The sequence below is a fragment of the Colletotrichum abscissum genome (assembly GCF_030869225.1).
Source record: "Colletotrichum abscissum strain IMI 504890 chromosome Unknown Scaffold_2.1, whole genome shotgun sequence".
NCBI lineage: Eukaryota > Fungi > Ascomycota > Sordariomycetes > Glomerellales > Glomerellaceae > Colletotrichum > Colletotrichum abscissum.
In genome coordinates, this window is record NW_026850098.1 from 159,882 (window position 1) to 178,810 (window position 18,929).

Consider the following 18,929-nt stretch of genomic DNA (forward strand, 5'->3'; position numbering starts at 1 on the left):
GTGTTCATCAAGATCAAATTATTGCCTAGACCTTTCTTGATTGTCGTTGTTCATGATGGACACCATTTTCAACTCTAAATCTTGACGAAGTCTCTCATTCCGACAGAATCACTTTCCTATATTCCTTAATCTTCGAATTTTCTCTGTTGAAATGTAATCTTGAATATACTTCTTTTACTCGGTATTCTGCTTGGTAAATAGTTGACGAGATGAAGTCGATGCGAGATTCAAAGCAACCAGAATCGAGAGTGGTTTCGCTGGTTTCATTCTCCACGCGGTGAATCGAAACTCCTATCTTATCACCATCATCCTCGATCTCGTAGAGATCACTGTACTGTCATTACATAACAATGTTCCAGATCACTTACTACGTTTCTTACAGTCGTCATTGGCTCCGTGTTCTCGCTCAAACTTTCGGGGCCTTATGGGTCGGAATGGGAGTAGAGGCTTCGGTTTCGCAAAACGACGCCGCAACTTGGCTTCTCCAGTGACTCGGCCCAGTGGAGCAAGTCCGATCGCCTCTTGTATCTTAGCTAAGACTGGGCCGAGTCAACTTTGAAATGGGTGTGTTTAACACCGTCAGCGAATCATCGGCAAGGAAAACCGCCTCCTCTCCTCGCCTGCGTGTGTTAGTCAGGAATGTTTCCGACCAATACTCCGCTAGCGCTGCGCGTCTGACTCCGAGAAAGGAACCTTGGAACCCTGGAACCCCAGATCCTCCGGATAATCATCGGCGGAAGCCCCCCCGCCCAGTTCTCGTTCAAGCGAAGTCACCAGACCACTCTCGACAACCCTTTTGTTATCATGGAAGCTGTTCTTCTTTCCAACGAGTTCAATTAATGGTTCTCGTCCGGCGTTCTTTAAAAGCCAATCCGTTTGTACACAGAGTTTAGAGAATCAGGTTGCGCTGGTGACTGGCCAACACCCCTTCAAGATGTCGCAAACCGTCACCGAGGCGCGGTCCGAGGCGCAGCACCAGAAAACCTTCACTTCGGAACCCTATGAGCTCGGCAGACTGAGCTCCAGCGGTCGCGCACTTGGGACTGCCTCACCGAAGAAAGATGGACCCGAAGAACATCAATCGTTGGATGCGCCCGACGACACTCCTCCAACAAATGCTCATGGACCTATCGAACGATGGAATTCGCCAAGGGGTAACATGGGAAGACTAGGCTTTGCTTTCTTCTCGTTTGCCATTGCCGGTATGAACGACGCAGCAGTCGGTGTAAGTGGTCGTTGATATGCCGATAATTTGTAGATAAGTAGTCACTAACATAACACCATCCTTCAGGCTTTGATTCCCTACGTACGTTAGCCTCCTATGCGCTCTAAATGTTAGAGAATCTGTAGTGGACTTGACATTCTAATTCTTTTCCAGCTTGAGACCTACTACGAACTCAGCTACACTATCGTCTCGTTAATCTTTCTGACTCCCTTCGCCGGTTACTCGGTCGCAGCATTCACCAACGCTAGGATTCATCAGAAGTTTGGTCAAAGAGGCGTGGCCATCATGGCCCCTCTCTGCCACATCATCACATACGTCGTCCTGGCTTTGCATCCTCCTTACCCAGCACTTATCGTGGCCAATATGATCAGCGGATTCGGCAATGGACTGACTGATGCGTGCTTTTGCGCCTGGGTTGGCGCCATGGACAAGGCAAACACAATTCAGGGATTTCTGCACTCTTTCTATTCCGTTGGAGCTCTCGTGTCTCCACTGATCGCTACGTCGATGGTGGTTACTGCCAAGCTGCCTTGGTACAACTACTACTATGTAATGGTGGGTCGAGCGTCACTTGGCCGGCGCCGTTGGTAATAAATACATGTACTAACAACTCGTAGGTCGGTGCATCTGTCCTCGAACTGGTCGGCCTCACTGTCACCTTCTGGCAAAAGACCGGCGCTATGTATCGCGCGGAGCACGCGCACGAGAACGAGGGTAACGGGGGTGCGGGTACCAGAATCGCACTCAAATCCAAAGTTACCTGGCTTTGTTCCATCTTCTTCTTTGCGTACATGGGTGTCGAAGGTAGGACGTCATATCGGTATGGTGTTTGAAAGGTGCTAACTCGACTTCTTAGTTGGTCTCGGAGGCTGGATCGTAACATTCATGTTACGCGTTCGAAAGGCATCCGCCTATGCGTCTGGTATTTCTGCGACTGGATTCTGGGCAGGCCAGGCCCTGGGACGTGCTACCTTGGGCTTCGTGACAGAGCGTTATGGAGAAAGGCTTTGCATCAGCATTTACATCGCCATCTGCCTCGCCCTCCAGCTTCTCTTCTGGCTTGTTCCCCAGTTCATCGTTTCAGCCATTGCGGTGGCTTTCCTCGGGTTCTTCCTGGGGCCGATGTTCCCTGGAGCAGTCATGATGACAGCCAAGCTACTCCCGAAGCACATCCATGTCAGCGCTATTGGCTTTGCCATGGCTATTGGTGGTACTGGTGGAACGGTTTTTCCGTTCATCATTGGCGCGATTGCGACAAGTAAGGGTGTTGCTGTACTCCAGCCGATTGTCCTGTCGCTGATTGCAGTCGTGGCTATCGTGTGGCTTTGCTTCCCTCGCATCAAGAAGCGGGATGAGAACATTATGTCTGGTCTATAAAAAAGAGGTATAACAAGGCGCTGTCCTTGATTGTACAATTGCCCACGTAATTTGTTGCCGAGCCATAGATGTAGGTAGATGAAAGATAGAGCTCATCGATCATTCCACCATAGACACACTGCAGTGGGAATCAATTTGGGAGAGAAGCCTCTGCTCAGTTTAAAGAGTAAACCGCACACTTATATACAATGCCTCCAAATAACCCAGCTCTGGCAAACGGTCGGACCCCATATTTACACAACAGGGGCGTATATCAACAGACCAGCAGCGTTGCGCATATACACTGAGTCAAGTATGTACAAAGAAATATCATTTCATCCCACCATACCATAATTACGACATCCAAACCGGCTGATGATCCAATTACAACTTTTGGCCAGCAGCGCCGGGGACGGAACCAGCAACCTTGCCGGAGCCGAGGGCGGCAATCTTGTAAGGCAACGAGGCAGAGGTGAGGGTTCCCTTGGGAACGGAGTTCTTGGAGCCACCGAGGTCGACGTCCTCAGCGACGGCGTATCCGGTCTCCTTGGAGTCAGCGAAGAAGATGGCTTCGGCGGGGCAGCTGTTAAAGGCCGTGCTCTGGACAAGGACCTGGGCGCCCATGCGGGAGTTGATACCGGTGAGCAGGAGCTTGTCGTAGTATGAGTTGACGACGTGGACGGTACCGAAGCGGACGAGAGGAGTACGGGAGTTGATGTTGGTCCAGTGGTTGTTGGCATAGGTGACGTGAAGCTTGCCCTTGTCCTCGCTGCCGTTGCTGTCAGAGTGACCGACCAGGGATCCCTTCCACTGTATTATCGTTGTTAGTTTGGAACTTGTTGAGAACCAAGAGACAGAAGCCAAGATCATAACAGGACTTACGTGGTCGTGGAAGTAGACGTTGGAGACCGTGATCCAGTCAGCACCGTGGGAGATGTCGAGGAGACCATCGAGGTCATCCTTGCCTCCGCTCAAGTCACCAGAAAGGTCGCAGTGGTCAACCCAGACGTTGGTGGACTCATCGATACCAATGGCATCACCATTGCTAGCCTTGACACCGCCGATCTTCAGGTTGCGGATAATGACGTTCTTGACCTGGCGGACGTACAGACCAACGTTGTTGAGGGCTACAGAGATATTGACCTTAGTATAACAGTGCGTAAGAGGCGGTAATTGTAACCTTCACGATACTTACAGCTGCCCTTCTCTCCGATGATGGTCTTGTCAGAAGAAACGCGGACCTTGGCGCTGCCAGAGATGGCACCGGAGATGACTATGGTAAGGGGACCCTCCTTCTTAGCGGCAGCAACGAGCTCATCGACAGTCTTGACGGTAACACTGGAGCCGCCGGCACCACCGGTGGTACCTCCGCCTTGGGTGCAGTAGCCGATGTTGCAAGCCTCGGCGGCCTGGCGGAGAGCAAGCTCGTTGCGGGCGGTGACGATGTTGGCAGGCGAAGCCGCGGCCAGAGCAGCCATGAAGGTGACAGCTAGAAACTTCATCTTGGTGGTGTTGAGTATCTTAGGTAAATAGGCTGGGTAAGGAATCGGTTCGGATGAAATAATGGGTAAATGTCGTGAAGCGGGTGACTAGCACTACCGAAGTTGATGGAATGGGATGAACAGGAAAGAGAATGAAAGACTTGAAAGGCGCGATGGAGAGAAAGAAGAACTGTTGGTCCGACCTATCGACGGTTGAGTCTTATATATAAAATACAAGCGCCGGATTCCGTTTCTCGTTTAAAGTGAGGTAAGATGGCGCCATTGGTGGTTGTGGGAACTTGCAAGAAGGCCAGTCCGCGGCTCCACGTTGACAACTGCATTGCTGGGCGTTTCCAACTGAGCGCATCCCTTGAGCTCATCGAGACCCTTATTTATTTCGCCTTCTGTGTAGTACAAGATGATCTTACAAACATGACAGGGCATGGGAGGGACTAGACGAGGATTCCGTCGATAAAGACGCCTTGGCCGAAGGATACAGCAAGAGGTGATTGGCCTCTAGCGCGGCCGTTACATTGACATGAACGACGCAAGTAAGGAAGACCGATGTCTTGGCCCGTCCCATGACGGCCAGGGTACCAAAACCAGAGAACTGGGCGCGACTTCATTTCCTAAAAGAACGTGAGAGAATGGCTCCTGTCCGATATTGCCCGTCTTCTGGTATGGCCTGGTGTGGTTGGGGAGTGCAGGGGTTGCGAATAGGCTCATTCGGCTGTTGCTGGCAGGGCCTAGCTGAACCCACCGAGGGCAGAAGACCGAGCCAGTGCCCCCCCAGCTGGGCAGCCGTCCGCAGTAACGCTGAAGGTGTGACCCTGCGCTAGAGTTGTACAGCTGCTATGTTTCGGATCAGCAGGGTGAGTGGCTTTTGCGCGCGGCACCCCAGAGATAGATGAACGCCAAGATGCTGTCTAAATGAACGAGGACTGGTCGTTGGAGGAATAACTCAAAGCAGAGCGTCGCCGTGTGCAGAGCGGATGGCGCCGCCTATCTAAGAAGATGCGCTGCTGATCTGATGGGGGTTATTGTCATGATGAGTGTGGGGATGACCCCTGGCCTGGTTGCTCATAGCGAGTTGCCAACGAGTTGATGACCGGCTCCCATCTCTTTACACCTTTTACCTCACGTTGAAAGCCCATCTTACGGCGAGTTCTCAACTATAGAGGAACACAGATGCGAAACGAAACTTCTATATCTTACTTCCTTGTAACTTCCCGGCACTTTGCGATCACTTCGCAGCGAACTTTATCACTCTCAGACAGTATGCCCGTCATGATGCAAGAAGTGAGGGGGGCGGTCATTGACCTGTGCATCTACCCGCAACCTTGGCATGTTGCACTATTGAAAAGGGGGATTAGCTGCCAAGAATGCGAATATTGGCATTCTGCACTGCCAAACTCTGCTTTCCAATCATCGTGCAGTTCAACTGCCTACTCCACCATTTTCTCACTTCTTACCAAGCACGAGAACAGAAGACAATAGCGGCCTTGTGTTGCCCATTCAAGGCGGGCGTATCCCGTGGCCTCCTCCTCGCCTCTCACGAGTCATCGATGCACCAACGTACTCAATCCAACTGAGCCGTTAGCGCCAAGACGTCTATATCGAACCAACCTTGGCATTCTACAACGCAGGAGATTGGAACCTGAACATCAAACGGCTCGTATTCGATCGGCAGAAATCCACAATCAAGGGGAGAACGTCTTGCTCTCAAGAGAAAGGAGAGAGCAAGATCCGCTAGTTCAAGAACTCAGCTGGTAGCTACGTCTAGCCAGACGTATGTCGGGGGAAGATTGTTGTCAACGAATACAATTCAAGGTCGGTTGCGATGTCTGGCCAGACCCAGCAGGTCAGCACTCCCTCTAACCTTTCAACGACTCCATAGCGTCATGTATGCCTTCTGTACTAACCAATGCCGAAAAGGTTAGCACCTGCGGTGATACCATTTTGTCTTAGGATCTCTTTGCATAGCGACGGCTACCGGAATCCTTCTCGATATCGACCGACGGTTGCATCTTGCCGAACTCTTCAGATCGCCCGGGTCATGTGGCAATCTTCGCCATTGACTTATTTTGCACGAATGAAACTGTTTCCTCCGTCTCCGAATGACCATACGGAAAAGCCACCGACATGCCTTGAAGAAGAAGGTGGGTTGATCAAAGCTAACATTACATCCATCTAAGGATTCCACTCCACTGTAAGCGATTTCCGGTTAGATTCAATTTGCTGCATTGATTCGACTCAGGCACAGTATCCGCATTGAGCGAGGAAGGAAAGGTGACCTCGGACGAAGAATCAAGACCATCAATGACGACCTCAATAGCTATTTTTGTGTTCTTGATCTGCATCTCGAGAGATATTAGATGATCATCAGAAACGAAATCGGCGCTTCGCTCAGCCTCGTATTGCTATGAGCTTCGAATCAGTTGCCAGTCTGCTAATAGGTTGAGCAATTGTCAGCGCGCAGACTGAACAGCATTCAGGATGCTTGCCACACTTTTAAGGGCTTATGTCTGGAAGCATAATACGTCTCGGAATCTTGGTATTCTTTGTTACTTGACGCATGTGTCTCGCTACATATCTTCGTGGGTTTTGCTAACGGCTCGTCGCTTTAGATACTTCCAGAGGTGTTTTTCCGAGCATCCACTGGTCTTCAGTTGACTATCGATACAACTCCCCCATCTCTCCGATAGTCGAGCAGCCTGATTTGAGAACGTTTTGATGCTATGGCCCAAGTTCTCGTCCATCATCCATAGGTACTGGCAGCACACGTATGAGTGGCCTAACAGGACATAGAACGGAGTCATCCCATGCTAACCAGTGGTCTGCTCGGTCGTCCGGTACTATGAGACATCAAGGCCTCTACCTAAACATTCCCTCTTCTTTTCCCGTCAACTCTCATGCAATGGTTGGCAACGACCTATTTTCTTTCGGTCTAATTACCTCTGCGTGTCAAATTCGCATTTTATCACCACACAAACCCCTTTCGGATAAAGATGAGGCAGAGAAATGTTTACGATCTGGTTGCCTGGTCATGAGAGACCAAGAAATAAAGCACTAGAACAAGAGTCCACCACCTGCATATGCGTCCTCTGTTCTCTAATCCTACCACTCTCTCGATGCCCTTTACGGCAGCAAATATCCCACAAGCGCATCATTCAGTATACCACCAAGCGGGTGTCATATCGGTCTAGGCGGCCGAGCTCAGCCTCATCTTAGATACCTACCCCGAAGTCGACATTGATAGCGACCTGGGTTATCGCAAAGTAGTAAGTTCAAGCTCCAGCGCCGCTAGTAGGTGTTCGCCTTGCTAGATACGGCTGTGGGGAGACGCTTCCTTCACCGAGAATCCCTACTCAACCTTTTAGTGCCAAGGTTACGTGACCTTCACGTCACAATGCAGTGTCCCTCGGATGTAATGAAGAGTCAGGAGCACAAGAGTGCGCTTGGTCTCAACTCTCGAGTTGGTCTTCTCTTTCGTCGGTACAAAAGTCCATCGTAATTTAAGGTTATCGGGGCTTCTAGCGTTGGCGATGGTTGTAGATAACGTAGGGAGCGGACGACATAAAATGCGGGGTCGGTCCGGCGCCGGTCACGGGTTTCACGGGTTGAATCGGCTGACCCCTGCTTCCCCTCACATCGCCGTCGGCATATCATGACGAAAGAAAGATAAGAATGCTGTTGGTATATCACTCTTGTTCTTTCCACGGCTTCCTTACGTCTCAATACACCTCTCAAGTTTCTCTGCCTTTGTTTTGAGAGAGTACGGCTATAGACCCATTTCACTTTGAACCTCATTCCTCTCAATCAAACATGTCTGATATCAAGAAGTACCAGCTTGGAGACTTCGCCCTTCAAAGTGGTGGCTCATTGCCAGGAGCATGGATCGCATATAAGACATTTGGCGACCCATCCCTTCCAGCGGTTGTCTATCCTACCTGGTACTCCGGCGCTATTGCGGACAACGAATGGCTAGTGGGAGACGACAAGACCTTGAACCCGAAAGACTATTTCATCATCATTCCGGCCCTGTTCGGCAACGGACAGTCCGTCAGCCCTTCCAACTCAGACATCAATCCATTTCCCGACGTGTCTTTCTTCGATAACGTGAAGGCGCAATACGAATTGGTTACCAAGGAACTCAAGATCACCCATCTCAGAGCCGTTCTAGGATGGTCTATGGGCGCGGCTCAATCTTTCCAATGGGCGACGCAATATCCCGACTTCTTGGATATCGCAGTCCCATTTTGTGGCGCCGCGAAGTGCGCCCTACACAATCAAGTTTTCTTGGAGGGCGTCAAGTCGGCGCTTCTCGCGGCAAAGAAGACCAGCTCAGCCGGCAGTACATTAGGACGCATTGCATCAACCGGGGACAAGTCTGCCAGGGTCTGGTCAGACGAGGAGAAGCAAGTTGGCCTGAAAGCTTTTGGTCGCGGGTACGCCGGATGGGGCTTTTCCCAAGCATTTTACCGACATGAGCTGCACAAAAAGTTTTACGGAGCCAAGGATCTCGAGGACTTCATGCAATCGTTTTGGGAGAAGTGGGCTCTTAGCAAGGACCCGGAGAACTTGCTTGTCATGATTCACACGTGGCAAAGTGCCGATGTGAGCAATCAAGAGCCATACAATGGCGATTTCAAGAAGGCCATGGCGAGCATCAAGGCTAAAACTTTGGTGCTGCCCTCCAAGACTGATCTCTACTTTCCGTAAGAATCTCGCTCTAAATACCGCCATGACTAACACTGACAGTTGCAGGCCCGAGGACTCTGAGTATGAGGTCGAGTGTATGAGTGAAGGCGTCGGTGAACTGGCTGTTTACCCTTCCATTTGGGGCCATTGGGCTGGAGGGCCCCCGGGGAACTTTGAAGATGTCAAGTGGCTAGACGACAAGCTGAAGAACATCTTCGCTATAGCGCCAAAGAGGAGTTAAAGAGGTCCAGGAGTTGATTGCGAAATATGCGGGGCATGGCGTCGTGACCAAATTGTGTCTTTTCGCTAAAAGCAATAGTTAATTTGTGCACTTTACCAGGAAAGAAGACACCGCCTCTTCCTAAGTCCTATGCCGGTGTGCTATTTCAACTTTCTACTAATGAGATGTTATGTTACTGTAAGCACCAAGAAGACATTCAATCTCTCACTTTCTGAGGTCTCTACACACTGGACCTTCCTGCCATTGTCCCTTTACTTTCGTAGGGCTGGCTGAACGGTGATACCCTCAAACTTCTGCCGAATCTCTGTAGTTACGCCAGACATATCGCAGAGATCTTTATCATGCACCATGTCCGAGCGGGGCACCCAACTTCCATGTATGCCATTGCGTAGCCGGAAAGGTAGTTCAATTATTGCCACAGGGCCTGATTCAATATCTTTGGCGTCGAGGATCAAAATGCAGGACAGTCTGACATCTCGTCTGTTCGCGATGGTCACAAGAAAGCCGTCTCCTTCCGCAGCTTTGAAAATGTTAGTGAACCCAGCACTCGTCTGATGTTTGTTGCTCAATGGAATACTTACCCTCCGGGGACCTTGGTAAGAAAGCTACCTCATGTAGGGAAGTATGTTCCCCCGCAGACCAGTGATCATACTTCCCGGTGTTGATATCTGCAGCTGCAATGGTGTTGTAAGTCCCACCGACAGGACTGTACTTGGCCTTTGGATCATGAACGCAAAGGAACAGTTTGCTGTACGCTTTGGTTGCGAATCTTTCATCAACCTTGGGCATTTCGCCATCGAGGGCGACGAGCTCGGTCGGCTCAACTTGGAAGGTTGTTGCGTTGGGATCGAGCTTCCAGCGCACATAGCTACTAGCAGGTTGTCCCACCGCTGCTTTACCGCTTGGGTGAGAGAATGGGTCTTCGCCTCGTGGACTAAAGAACCAAAACTAGTGCACGAGTTAGAGAATGCTTTTAGGAGATAGTCCTACAGAATGCGCACCTTGTTATGGTGGGTAAGGGGCGCGTCGAGGTAAACACATCCGTCTTCGCCTTCGAACGCGTTTCCGGTGTGTCCGTAGGAGGCGTTCTTGAAGTTGAACCACCGAACATCTTCAGGTTTAGGGTTTCGCCGCGGCAGAAGACCAAAGGTCAGGGTCTTGTCCTCAGCCCATGCGAAATGCTTCGATCCTTGCTGTAGTATTTCAACTGGCTGTGTCTCAAGTGGAATGAGTACGAATACGATCCAATTCTTGGTCGCTGCCATATCGTGCATCATTCCCACATACGGCGTCTTAATCCAACATTCTTCGAGCTTCTCCCCGTTCTTATCGAAGAGATAGTATGCAACATCATTTGTCGCATCGCCTTTAGCTTCATAGCCCATGGTGATCAGCTCTCCATTGTCAGGGTCAATTTTCGGATGCGCGGTAAAAGTTGGAGCTGAGTACTGCCCATGAAAGTCGTACAATCCTTCAGCTTTGAATTAGTTGCATGTAGAGAACAGGCATGCATTGGTCAGTTGAGTGACGATACCTTACCTCTGGTTTCAAGGGAGTCCGGGTCCATTGCGTACGGCCTAGAGTCTTCTTTCAATGCCAGTAGCTGGTTTTCGAAATACACAATATGAGTGTTCGCAGTGGAGTGAACCTCATGCTTCACTCTTGGGTCGTCTGAGTAGCGGTTTCGATATTTGCCAAAGACTGACTGCCTCGCTGCCCTCTCAATGTTAAACTTGGCAGTGCGCACATACTTCTGCTTGAAGTCGGCGTGACCGTTCCTGATTCGAACTGCATCTATGGCGCCATCCCCGTTGATGAAAACATCGTCTTCGTAAAGAGGGGCCCAAGACCAGTCGGGCATGCAACGGTAGTATGTTCCGTCTATCTCTTGTGGGATTGAACCGCGGACAATGCAATTATAGACTTCCGCTTCGAAACGGCAAGGTGCTTCTGGCCCATCAAAGAATGGCGTTGGAGGGAAGTTCGTCTCCTGCTGTGCCTTGAGAGACCTCGAACAGTCAGAAAGGTTAGGCATGTTGCTATCTTGATTTGTTTAAACCTTGGGGATGCCCATTGGATTCGTCCGTCTTTCGATGAATAGTTATACTACCAGATGACTTATTCGGGTAGCCCGGCATTATCTCAATAAACGTCTTCGGTTTTACTACGCTACTTCTGGTAACCGAGACCGACTACGAGTAGTTGCAATCGAAACACCATGATCATCATTGAAAAGTACAGTAATCGATTCCCAGGTTTTTCCTCCTTGACGCTCCAAACTCTGTATCATCTGCCGAACAGTGACGCTGCCACACTTTCCAACGGCGACCGCTATGCGGAGATGGCGGGGGCGGAGACCGAGAAGGGATTGAACTGCCGGTCGACCAGGGATGCTAGGTCAAGTACAAAGGGTTCAGTGATTGGTGGCCTAGGACGGAGACCGACCTCAAGGTTTCGGCTCTGGCCGTGCGTTCATTCAGTATGCTTACCAGGTAGGACGGAGGACCGTATAAATCGAGTGTATTGACCTGGATACAAGGTAGTCATTGACAAAAGTAAGAACTCAACAACTACAGCAAACTCTAGTCGCGAGCTCGCAGGGTCGCTGTCCTTGAACTAAGACTTGCAAACACACTACCAAGTGCCAGTCAATACCAAAGTCCAACCGAAAGTGGTCATGACTTCCAGCAAGGACTACGTTTTCAAGGAGGTTGGCAATACGTTGATTGAGGCAACGGCTCACTGGAAGCCAACAAAGAGTAAGGAGCCAAAGGGGCTTGGTAAGTCTTTAATCGATCGTGTCGACTACCTTGTGACTGAATGTTCCCAGCTCTGGCTCTCCATGGAGGAGGTTTCGTGATAGGATCCAGACATGCGTTGCCAGAGGTTGAAGTTGGGTATCTTGCCGACGCAAACTTTGTTGTCGTATCAGCCGACTATCGACTTTGCCCACAAGTTCCCTTACACGACGTGATGGAAGACGCTATCGACGTTTTCTCTTGGTGCAAGACGGAGCTTCCGCAAAAGTTCGAAGCGGACACTGGCTTTAGGATTGACGCACGAAAGGCGGTGGTTTTCGGGCAATCTGCTGGAGCACTCTTAGCTTTACACTTGGTGAGTTACCAATGCTTCCGGTCCCAGTTTGATACCCAAAACTCAACATCTCATGAATAGGGTGCTCTGGCGGAACCTCCCCGGGCGATTCTTGACTTTTATGGCGTCAAGTACGTCAGCTAGAGGGCAGCCGACCGGCTCGACGCGTTGTTGTACTCATGCTGGCAATGACGGAATCGTTTCAAATCGAGGCACGTCTGCGATTGAGATGATTCCGATTGCCCAGCGAGGAAGCCATCATCACCAGACCACGGTATCACATAGAACGCAAAGGGCAGGCCAGGAGCCTTGGAGCCATGAGCATGGTCATACTCAGAGGCAACACTTGAATGCTGTGGGGATCTGTGCTAGCCTGTGGTCCCGACGTTGTAACCGTAATAGCACGGCCCATTTGGAGTGATGTTAGGCACGAAACATTGGAATATGCCGGCTAGATCAGACTTCCTTCATCGTAGGGACTGTAGAACTCATTATTGATGCATAAGCTTCATATTCTGTATGACTCGTGTTGGAAAGCGTCATGATCTCGAAACATCACGGGTGAAAGGGGAGCGGCATGGCGACGGAGGGCGGACAATAGGGTACAAACAGAATCTAGGGGAGAGAGACCCACAGCGGTCACCGCTCTCCGTCCCATGCCGCATTCTTTGAGTTCGGCAGTCGAACACGGTCTCCGCGCTGGACACACCCATCGGTGACTGTGGATCCTCGATCCTTGTACTCAGGCGCTATCGGCGATCTGGGAAGTACTCACTTCTGTCTGCGAGGATATGAAAGACTTGTAACGAGAAATGATAAATTACCGTATTACGGAGAAGAGAACATGTTGTGTCTTTATTGCCACGCTTCGAATCGTTGCAGAGGAGTCAACAAATCAGTGAGCACAATTCCAAATGAGCCATGGAGACTCAGAACGCGACGGTCAATTGGCACTATTCCAGTCCCCAAGTCGCTGCCATCATCTCTGCAATCTTATGTTTGGTATATCAAACTGACATCAATATGCCTCCAAACATTGGACTCTAGACTGACTCTAGTAGCTGGCGATCCCTCTCATTTACAATGTGATCTTCCACCCTCTGGCCCGAGTCCCGGGGCCTTTCTTGGCCAAGTTCAACGACTTCTGGCACGCATACCAACTATACACAAATATGAGACATGAGACGCTCTGTAAACTTCATGATAAATACGGTAATCACTACAATCTGCTGCTCTCAATGGTATTAGCTAACATGGATGGCTAGGTCCTTTGGTGCGCTTGGGCCCGAGCACTGTCTCTGTGAACACCACAGAAGGATTCCAAAAGGTTTACTCGGCGACATCACCAATCGACAAGTCGCCATTCTATCAGAGCTTCACCCCAGGTTTCCAAAGTAGTTTCTCTTCGATGGGTCATGCGTACAAAGAGAAGAAGTCTATTCTCTCTCAAGCATTTGCTCAGAAGAAGCTAGACGCCATGGAACCAGCATTCATGGAGCATATTTGGAAGCTTTGCGAGGTGATGAAAAGTCAAGCTAAGGTCAATTTAGATGGTTGTTTATCAGCCTTGACAGTTGACATCCTATCGGACGTTTGTTTCGGCGAAACGTTTGATTTACTTCACAATCCCACAGAGAAGGCGAACATCAGCGATGGTTTAGTGCAGGCAGCAAAATTTGTCTCATTGGTACCAATAAACGCCTTCGATTGTTCCATACTCCAGGCAATTTGACTAAGAGAGTTTTAGGAAGGTACACTCTGGAGATGGCCTTTGTTGCAGCGCCTAATTCGAAAGTTCTCGTACAACCATACGACGCGGGGCTATCCAGCGAAGGTGAGTCTGCCTTCTGTTTCAAGCAACATCGTCAACTGAAATGCGTAGATGGCGATTGGCGCCATGATCAAACAGAGACAGAATCCTTCGGGTAGGCAAGACATATTCAATTACCTACTTACGGCTAAAAGTCCCACCACCGGTACGCCGTTTCCTGATCGTGAGCTGTTCGGTGAAGCGATCGTCATGTTTGTAGCAGGGTCTGATACCACATCTACTGCGCTGTTGACAATATTGTGGCATCTGTTGGCTCATAAAGATGCATATGACAAGGTGGCCTTGGAGGTTAGATCTACAGTCACGACGCGTGATGAATTGAACTACCACAAGATTCAGCACCTACCATATCTAAGAGCTGTGATTGAGGAAGGATTGAGAATCTTCCCACCGAATGCAGGTTTCATTCCGAGACAGGTACTCCAATCCGACGGAGCCTTCGTTCTCCACGGCATACCTCTGCCAGTGGGAGTAAGTCGATATCATCGTCTATCTCAACCTCAAGAGCGTGGACACTGACATCATCCCTTCTCAGACGGAAGTCGGCGTTGCAAACATGGCGATGCATAGGAACCCCAGGTATTTTGAACGACCAAACGACTTCATTCCAGAACGCTGGATCGGCGATGGCCATTCTGCGGTAAAGGATAAATCAGCTTTCTCTCCCTTCTCCAAGGGCCCAAGGGCGTGCCTCGGAAGAACGTAAGGGGTCCCGCTTTAGCTTCTCACAGACCATTGCTAAACTTTGTACCAGAATGGCATACATGGAGATGTCTATAGCTTTGGCAGCAATGTTTTTGGAGATGGACATGGAATTTGAGGATCCCGGTTCTGAGGCAAGACAGGGTTACACAGCGACGGATTCTTTCGTTCTCGTACGACCAAAAGTTAGGATCGTGGTAAAATCTCGCCGCTGAGAGGACGCAGGCAATCTGGAGGGCATTTGAGTCTCTTCTCTCGTGGGAAGCAGCCCCTCTGTTGCGATCTCAGCAAAGCGACAGGGGCTGCAGCAGAAGCCGCTAATGGAAGAAGGCACAGGCCATGAGACATGTTCACAAGAACATGCTGTAGAGACCGATTGGGTTCGAGATCTTGGTTGCAAAGACGAGAGCAATTTAGGCTAAAGGAGTTGATCTCATTCACCCCTGCTAATCTGATCACGGGAATCGGCGAGGCCCCAGCCAGGATGCTCCCATGCATGAGAGTCTTGAATACTTTAGTCACCAGGGATAGCAATGAAGAGAACCATATGGCGATGTAGAACAAAATGGCCTTCTGATAGTAATTATAGGAATATCTTGCCAAGAACCCACGCCAATATCCCACATCAGCCGCCCATCTTGAATAAAGTAGTAAAGAAAATGGTATCTAGTAAGTAAAGAGTGATATCTCCAACGCCAACGTAATCTCTGGGCTTAATAGGCCGTCCATCAATGGTTCAAAGTTTCTTCGTATCAATACAGCACTATTTGTAGAGGGACTGACTCATGAGAAACCCCTTGCCTCAACTTTCTGTGAGGAGACCTGCACAATATCGCACTTAACCTCGATCGGCGCTCCTGGCTGCAGCTCGATCTCGTCATCAGAGACTCTCCTTCCCGCTTCGATTCTTGTTTCGACGACGGCGTGGTGGTTTGGTCTATATCCGCCCAATTCGATAGACTCCTGTTGCCGTGATGGAGACGGCATCTTATCGGTCTGACTGGTGAAATCCGGGCTATCTCTCGAGGCTTGGATGGGCAGCCCTGTCTCGCGGCTCGCATCAGAGTGGCTCAAATCGTAGCTGGCGATGCCATAGAGATCAGCCTTGCTGTCCGCCGAGCCAGTTCGTCGTTTCGAGTAGCGGGCAGAGTAGTGATTCGGGTTGCCAAGTGTACCACCGAGCTCGGGATCGCGGTGGCGTGAGGTACTTTCGGTGTTTTCAGAATAGTCTCCGTTCTTGTGGTATTTCGAGGATTTCGCAATACGGCTCGACAGGGCGGGAATGAATCGAGAGACCAAGGGTCGGAATGTCGGTAGGCAAGCGCAGACGAGTCCACAGCAGAGCTCGCCGATGGACCAACCGGCGGTCTCGACATTTTGCCAAGTGAAGTCTTCTTCGAGCTTGAGGAATCGGATTCGGATGAAGGATATGGTACATGTGCTATTCAAAGATTAGTCGGAGCCCGGAATAGTCGTGTGATCACGGGACAAGACATACAAAAAGCCCAAACAGAAGATACCAAGCAAGACATATTTCTGGCCTCGGGCCAGATTCAGTCTGTGAATAACTGGCAGCGGCAGCACAAATACAATAATGTCGGTGATGATATTGCCTGCTGCGTTGATGTACCATTGGGGGTAGTTCGGGATGCATTTGCCATCAATGGTCTTGTCCCAGAATGCCGGGATAGGGGTACAGATGAAGATCTCGACAAGGATCTGCGAAATGCTCCATGCGCCGACTATTATCATGGCCGCAATGAAGACCTTTTTCATCTTTTGGACGGCCAGGACTCGGTAATATTGAAAAAGGAAGGTCATCTTGATACCAGCCAATGCTGCATTATAGAATACAATGGTCACGTAGAATGTCTTCGAAGTGTTAGTAGGTGTGCGAAATGAATTGTATCAGACATCAACTGACCTTCATGTAGTCTTGAATTTGTTCCGAAGTAAGAAAGTAAACATGATGACCGAGGCCATTTCTGGTGTCTTCAGGTTGTTAGATACCATCTAATGGAGCCGTAGATATATATGACTCACTCAGTGCGACAGCCAAGCCGCATCCAAGAACCAACAGCTACAGAATTGTGGTCAGAATCAGGTTCAAGGGATGGAGAGGACTTTCCAAAACCTACAAAAGCAAAGACGGATGCCCAATCATCCATGCCAAATTGCCGTATCACGAATATTCTGGTGTACACTCGTATTGATACAGCCAAGAAGGCAACTGAAAGCACAAAGCTCGTGACGCCGACGACGATTGGTACCCGCGAGTCGTCCGCGCTCATTCCTGGAGGGACCTCCATGCTGCCTGTGAACTCTCCCTGAACAATGTTGACGGCTATGCTTGGTTGGTAGTGGGTTTAAGAAGCATCGATAGTCCACGAGGACTGGCACGTGGCAATGTGCTTTTTCGTTCCCTTCAACGGCGGCTGATGATGGGGATAGGTGTGGGACGTCGGACGACGAAATGCATGGGAATCTAAACGCCGAGGGATGCTGTCTTTGTATATTGACGAAGACTTGGCTTTGCCAGCCTTGACTGGTCTTAGATCGAAGGGGCACCTATGCGCGGGTGTGGTTCGAGAAAGGGGCAGAAGACAGAGAGGGTGTGAGACATCAACGAGAAGGAGCTGCCCGCAAAGGCTGCTACACTAGCACGCCTCGCACGCTCGAGGGACCCTCAGGTTTTCGATATTCCGTGTCTCATATGGCTTAGACGTGGAGACCACTGTGGGATCGACGAATCTATTTCCAAGGATACTGTCGATTGCCTTTGGGCAGAAAAAGCGCAATGCAGGAGCCGTGCGCGCGGTAGACTGCTCGGAATACAAGAAGACAGCTGGGCGGAACTAGCACAACGGTCGTGGCTTCTTCTCTGATGACACCCTTTGTGCAGTTTTTGTACACTTGCATGACGACCTGACGAATTGGCAAATGGGGAGTGACACCTTGTTTACTAGCGGAAAAGCCGTAGCGTGTAAGCTATGCCGGGACGGCTCCGCGTGTCGTTATGAAGGTTTAGACGAACTAACGGGCCTTCGATTCGTCATGTTAGACTACACCCGGAAGGTGGGAAAAGGAGAGGAGGGTGGCAGGCAGTGGACAGTCTGCGGTGTTGGAGGTCTGCCAGCCTAGGGACGCAACGTTATTCTCGACGCGCAGATGACGGCAATCTCCCGGCTTTGCTGGCACGCTGGCACGCTGACGGCGCATGGATTTGGCGGCACTGCATTCCTCTTGTCGCGGGCCAGGGCGGCAGGCATTCTGGGATTTCTTCCATTTTGGAGATGCGGCGATTCAGCTGCCATCGATAGAGAGACTTGCAATGTCTCAGACCACCTCCTGGCATGTGCAAATATGGAGCTGGGAGCTTGGGAGTCGGCCCCGAGTTGGAGTCGATGTCTGTGTGTCCAAGAGATAGCCCAATGATGATCGGCTGGACAGGGTGATAGGCTCGAACCCCGGGGATCCAAAGTCGTATACCGTCCCTGCTAGCCCGGGATAGGGACCGGGGTAACTCCTGTCCGCTTCTCGGTGAAAGAGGAGACTATCGCGGGGATTTATGTCGCCAGGGTCGCGGCTGACTCGCATTTGAGAGGTAGTGGTTGTTGGCGCAATTGCCAGGCATCGGCGATCACTGCTGACGGGCAGGAAAAAGAAATTGGGCATCAAATAGACTACGAAGCATTCTGCCGGGCCGAAGACAGATATTGAATAAAGCCATGGACGAATGACCTTGACTAAACTATCTGTTCATCTGATCGGCAGACTGACTTTGGCTTCCAGAATCGGGTGAAACAGAGACAGTTCAAAGGTCCCTTTTCGTAAGACCAGCCAGATCATAGATGGCTACTTTACCCTCTTGCGTAACAGTGTGCCGACAGCGACTCGGCTACGGAAATCATCTGAAAAGATGAGGATTATGACCGTATCTGTTTCCAGCAAATTTCTCGCTCTCGCACGAAAGAGGTAGTATTTTAGGACTTTGGGCGTCTCAGCCGCGCTCTCACTGGTGCCGACTACTCACTACGGAGTATGGGAGGGCAGATTCGTTATTGCAGCTCAACCTAGCAAATTCGGCGACGGCGGCCGAGCCGGTGAAGGGAGACCCACCTAAGTTCCTTGTTCTTCGCTCTCGTCGTCGAATCCAGCCTTTCCAGCTTGGCGTTGAAGGACCCTGGTACGCCTGGCAAGTCTGGCAGCCTCTTCGAAGCGTGGATCTGGTAAATCATGCCACTCAATGAATCGCATTGGTTAGAACCTGGCAGGCGAGGGTCTGAGCGTAACCACGCC

The 18,929-nt window shown here is 50.4% G+C and overlaps 8 protein-coding genes across 8 annotated transcripts; 5 read left to right on the top strand and 3 right to left on the bottom strand.

Moving 5' to 3' along the window:
* Nucleotides 1-934: 934 nt before the first annotated feature.
* CABS01_00746 (major facilitator superfamily transporter) lies at nt 935-2,602 on the top strand (the record flags this gene model as incomplete). The annotated part of the gene is made up of 5 exons (XM_060534127.1): nt 935-1,225; nt 1,292-1,306; nt 1,379-1,780; nt 1,843-2,029; nt 2,082-2,602. 5 exons carry the CDS (start codon nt 935-937, stop codon nt 2,600-2,602), a joined length of 1,416 nt encoding a protein of 471 aa, XP_060401205.1.
* A 363-nt stretch (nt 2,603-2,965) lies between these two features.
* On the bottom strand, nt 2,966-4,083 carry CABS01_00747 (pectate lyase B; the record flags this gene model as incomplete). The annotated part of the gene is made up of 3 exons (XM_060534128.1): nt 2,966-3,391; nt 3,464-3,708; nt 3,777-4,083. 3 exons carry the CDS (start codon nt 4,081-4,083, stop codon nt 2,966-2,968), a joined length of 978 nt encoding a protein of 325 aa, XP_060401206.1.
* Nucleotides 4,084-7,157: 3,074 nt separating this feature from the next.
* On the top strand, nt 7,158-7,268 carry CABS01_00748 (uncharacterized protein; the record flags this gene model as incomplete). The annotated part of the gene is made up of 1 exon (XM_060534129.1): nt 7,158-7,268. One exon carries the CDS (start codon nt 7,158-7,160, stop codon nt 7,266-7,268), a length of 111 nt encoding a protein of 36 aa, XP_060401207.1.
* Nucleotides 7,269-7,887: 619 nt separating this feature from the next.
* Nucleotides 7,888-9,004, top strand: CABS01_00749 (uncharacterized protein; the record flags this gene model as incomplete). The annotated part of the gene is made up of 2 exons (XM_060534130.1): nt 7,888-8,780; nt 8,830-9,004. The coding sequence occupies 2 exons, from the start codon at nt 7,888-7,890 to the stop codon at nt 9,002-9,004; spliced, it is 1,068 nt and encodes a 355-aa protein (XP_060401208.1).
* A 251-nt stretch (nt 9,005-9,255) lies between these two features.
* Nucleotides 9,256-11,039, bottom strand: CABS01_00750 (uncharacterized protein; the record flags this gene model as incomplete). Its single annotated transcript, XM_060534131.1, has 4 exons — nt 9,256-9,524; nt 9,586-9,952; nt 10,006-10,475; nt 10,544-11,039. 4 exons carry the CDS (start codon nt 11,037-11,039, stop codon nt 9,256-9,258), a joined length of 1,602 nt encoding a protein of 533 aa, XP_060401209.1.
* Nucleotides 11,040-11,681: 642 nt separating this feature from the next.
* CABS01_00751 (uncharacterized protein) lies at nt 11,682-12,241 on the top strand (the record flags this gene model as incomplete). Its single annotated transcript, XM_060534132.1, has 3 exons — nt 11,682-11,763; nt 11,835-12,118; nt 12,179-12,241. The coding sequence occupies 3 exons, from the start codon at nt 11,682-11,684 to the stop codon at nt 12,239-12,241; spliced, it is 429 nt and encodes a 142-aa protein (XP_060401210.1).
* A 777-nt stretch (nt 12,242-13,018) lies between these two features.
* CABS01_00752 (uncharacterized protein) lies at nt 13,019-14,951 on the top strand (the record flags this gene model as incomplete). Its single annotated transcript, XM_060534133.1, has 8 exons — nt 13,019-13,099; nt 13,159-13,288; nt 13,363-13,616; nt 13,845-13,931; nt 13,980-14,399; nt 14,464-14,630; nt 14,683-14,803; nt 14,856-14,951. The coding sequence occupies 8 exons, from the start codon at nt 13,019-13,021 to the stop codon at nt 14,949-14,951; spliced, it is 1,356 nt and encodes a 451-aa protein (XP_060401211.1).
* Nucleotides 14,952-15,413: 462 nt separating this feature from the next.
* On the bottom strand, nt 15,414-16,939 carry CABS01_00753 (uncharacterized protein; the record flags this gene model as incomplete). Its single annotated transcript, XM_060534134.1, has 5 exons — nt 15,414-16,071; nt 16,129-16,502; nt 16,555-16,622; nt 16,674-16,710; nt 16,769-16,939. The coding sequence occupies 5 exons, from the start codon at nt 16,937-16,939 to the stop codon at nt 15,414-15,416; spliced, it is 1,308 nt and encodes a 435-aa protein (XP_060401212.1).
* Between the last annotated feature and the right edge of the window lie 1,990 nt (nt 16,940-18,929).